Source organism: Bison bison, unplaced genomic scaffold (assembly GCF_000754665.1).
Source record: "Bison bison bison isolate TAMUID 2011002044 unplaced genomic scaffold, Bison_UMD1.0 scf7180017864181, whole genome shotgun sequence".
In the NCBI taxonomy this organism is placed as follows: Eukaryota; Metazoa; Chordata; class Mammalia; order Artiodactyla; family Bovidae; genus Bison; species Bison bison.
Window position 1 is genome coordinate 8,867,300 of NW_011494753.1, and position 3,848 is coordinate 8,871,147.

At 54.9% G+C, this 3,848-nt stretch overlaps 1 protein-coding gene across 3 annotated transcripts in view; it reads right to left on the reverse strand.

Annotated features, from left to right (window-relative positions):
* Nucleotides 1-3,848, reverse strand: part of CLK3 (CDC-like kinase 3) — a 14,394-nt gene that overhangs the window by 4,230 nt on the left and 6,316 nt on the right. For 2 of the 3 annotated variants that reach the window (XM_010843353.1, XM_010843354.1), the window contains exons 4-6: nucleotides 3,167-3,263; nucleotides 2,824-2,890; nucleotides 429-545 (exon numbers count right to left, since the gene is read on the reverse strand). In XM_010843353.1, the coding sequence (XP_010841655.1) occupies nucleotides 429-545; nucleotides 2,824-2,890; nucleotides 3,167-3,263 (281 nt within the window). The remainder of the gene's footprint in view (nucleotides 1-428; nucleotides 546-2,823; nucleotides 2,891-3,166; nucleotides 3,264-3,848) is intronic. The other variant, XM_010843355.1, reaches the window with a different exon arrangement.

The window sequence follows — 3,848 nt, forward strand, 5'->3', positions numbered from 1 at the left end:
ACTCCACAGGACAAGCACCCTCTGCCGAGCTTTCTGAGCCTGCAGGGCTCAGCACAGTGCTTGGCGGAGAGGAATGCTCCATGTCTGTGTGCTCCTTTGGATATGGCTGACTACGTGAGCACCTAAACAGTTTTGGGTTTATATCTTGTCTAATGCCCACCACAACCCAGCGAAGCCTCTAATTTACAAATGCAGGGCGAGGAGGCCACCTCAGAACACAGAGCTGGTTGCAGCGGAGCCTAGACTGAAACCTAGATGTTCCTTCCAGCAAGACTCACTCGCCGGACTCCCCCGGCTCTGGCTGCCAGGAGAAGGCATGGTGCCAACCTGGCAAAAGGGCACTGCTCAGTCCCAGTGGGTCTGGGCCACTGGACTGGACAGACACTGACCCCTAGGAAGCTTCCCGCCCATTCCCTGCCAACACTCACAACTTGTTCTCTTTGTCCTTCTCCTTGATCTTCTTGAGAACGTTGATTTCTAGCCGGGCGGCCTCCCGGTACTTGCCTACATTGCGGATGATCTTCAGGGCAACCTGAGACTTCCCTCTGGACCGGGACAGAAGCAGCAGTCCTCATGAAAAGCTATGCAGCCCTTCCCCCACCCTCCACCCCAACCCAGCAGCTCCTGGCAAATGCTACGTAGGACTCCAGGAACAGGGCTGCCCTGAAGACAGCAGATTCCTGACGCCCAGCCTGCCCCACACAACCCCAGGCCTCTACTGTGCAGTACGGAGCTGCTGTTGACAACTGTGCCAGTCTTAGGTTTTTATGATCTCAGCTGCTGCCAGCTCCTGGGGGGAGTGGGCAGAGGAGCAGAGCCCCATTCTGCTGACCAGCACCAGCCCTAGAGCTTGCTCAGTTACCTGACCTGGAGGCCCGTCAGTCCTGACCCTGGCCAGGCCATCCCACTCAGAACCCTCTGCAGTACCTGCTGACTGTCCTGAGCACATCACCTACTCGACACAAACTGTTCCTCCTGGGCTTCCAGGAGGGAGTGAGAGCCTGGCAGGAGGCAAAGGTGCCAGCAGAGGTTCTTCCCCTCACTGAACCCCAGGACCGATCCCTCAGCGCACCTCTTGGCCCCACCTGCCTCAGTACCAGCCATGGCATTTGTCAGAGATCCCCGAGTGCCAGGAACCCTTATTCAGCGTCCAATGAGGATTTTAATAATTCCTGCTCCACACCTCCCACCTTACCCCCAGCACCACCCCTGTATGCCACGAGCAGGTGCCCAGCAAAGAATAACTGGGGAAGTTAGGCTGTCAGGCACAACACTCTCAGGAACGGAGAGCCAGTGCTCAGATGCCCAGTGGGAAACTACAGTGATAAGCCCTGGCCCACAAGGGTGTGGCCTAAGGCCTCTGGGAAGCTGGCCTTGGTGCCAGAAAGGTTCACAGGCTGAAGGGCAGAGGCATCTTCTAGAACACGGTGCATTTTTCTCATCCTATTTTTCCAGATTTTCAGGGTAGGAAAGGACCTCAGAGGAAAAGACATAACTCCAGACTCCTGGAACAGCATCCCTCAATAGCATTCCGACCCTTGAGATGAGCTCATCACATCCACACAGCTACTGCCAGAGCTGGGCGGCCCTTCCTTTTGTGGAACTGAATTCTGCCTTCTCACAATAAGCCCATTGGCCAACTCCCTCTGGACTCCCTAAAGGTTCCCTGAACCCTGGGCCTGGCCTTTAGTGACTTCAAAGGCTCGCTTCCCATCTAGCTGCTCAGAGTGACAGCCCAGAGAGCCCCAGGTGGGATAGCTCTCAGATCTGCCACCTCTCACCACTGTACAGTCCACATGTCCCTATGCCCACTGGTCCCAGCCCTAACTTCTTGGGCCACAAGGGGTCTGAAGGGTGTTTAAAAGCGAACTGGGTGCCCAGGGAGGCTTCGTTGGAAATAATCACTACCTTAAATTGGGGTCACATGGTGGGCTGAATTGCTAGGTTTAACTATCCTTTCCAGGCACCCCTCAACATGGGAGCGCCAAGTAGAGCAGTACCCAGCTCCTCCATTCGAGAGCTGGGGGTACAGACAGACCCTGAGCATATTTCTTCATCCCTAAAATCACACAAGAGTCACGTACAGGCAACACGTGGCTCAAATGAGACAGCAAGGACACAAGCACTTTCTGGCCCAAGTGCCACACCAAAGAGGGGCCATTTAAGGCTCGAAGGCAGTGGGTTCACAGGCAGCAGCCTCCCAGCCTAAGGGAGAGGAGGCAAGGGTTCTGGTCTCAAGGAATGGCAAGGGACAAAAAAGTTTTTCACTGTTCAGCCTATAAAGGAGCAAGGAACCCCCAGCAGGATCCCAACACACACAGGTGTACCCCTGCTCTACCTGAGCACATTCGAAGGGGCCCAACCCCTAGCCACGCTGCAGATGGCAGCAGCCCACTTGGTAAGAAAGCCCAGGATCTTGCTCCTCTCAATGGGGGCCTGCATGGCCTCTCAGGCAGATCTCCAGAGGGTGGAGGCTCATGCTTGAGTTGGGCTCAGCAGTACGCTCAAACCCCTGCCAGGCCCCTAAAAAGAGCTCACAGGAAGCAGATCCAGACCACAGAGGGGCCAGGATTTTGCCCTGTTCTAATCTCCACCACAGTCCTGAGGAAGTGGGGAAACTGGAATAGCACCATTCAGTGACCACCAGTTCTTAGGCAGAGATGCCACATGCCCATGGATCCCAGGAATTTATCCCTATTTTAGGGGATCAGCAAAAACCCAACATGCACTGGAGTTTGGTGCTACTCTTAGAAGAGAAAAAGGTTAAGCTCTGCCACCACCTTCAAGAACCTCAGGCCAGCTCTTCCCAGGAAGAGAGCTCACCTGGCATGGTCCAAGCACTCCACCACCTTGCCAAAGGTGCCTTCACCCAGGTTCCCCACGATCTCATCTAGGAGAGAAAAGAAACAGGGCATGAGAGCCTGGAGGACAGAGGGCTGGCAGCTCCTGCAAGTTCACAGCATTCAAATTCTCAAAAACATAAAAGGTTTCTTTCTCACTGCTACACTCTTAAAAACAGAAGTTGCTAGAGTCTGTGTCATTCAGGCAATTACTGGTGGCCCCTCTAAGGCACCACGCGCAATAGAGGCCCCTCGGGCAGGAGAGGTCTCGTCTAACAAGGGGGATAGAAAGTAGAGAGGTAAAGTTTTACGAAAGGTGGCTGTACATCGCTCTTGGAGCCAATCGCCGATCCGGCACACCAGGTGGCCCTCCTTGTCATCTTCCACACTCCGGCTGCTGCGCTTACTGCTCTGTTGGCTTCTCTGCATGCACCGCCCCCCGAAACGCCATCCGACCAATCGCATGGTAGGCGGTTCCGATTGACAGATTGAGGTGTCAGTCAAAGGCAGAGGTGGAGACGGTGAGGAGCCGGTGGGTTGGTTGATTGGATTTTCCAGATCCCAGCATTTCATAAGGCACACAGCATATATAACGATAGGGATATTGCAAGGGACACGTCAAGACACAAACTGACTTCAAAACAGAAAAGTAAAAACAGCTACAGGTATGTAAAGAAAACTCGGACATTATCTAAAAGAAAGGCGCCGCAAATGCTCAGAAAGATGCCCAGCCTCTGCAGCTAAGGGGCTGGGCCACGTGGAGAGTCGCAGGCCTGACTCCCTCCTCCACTGAGTCTCCCCCTCCCGGCCCTCCCGTGTCGGCTTCAGCCAGGGTGAAGACGCAGTGAGAACGGTACAAGAAGACGGCGGGCCGAGCCTCAGTCAGATCATCCAGAATGGTCAGAGGCCACTCTGGTTCAGCTGCAGAATGCCCAGTCTGTCTGCCCACGCGGTCCTGCACATGCCCGACAGCTGCCACCTGCCCCTAGACAGCATCTGTGGCCAGAC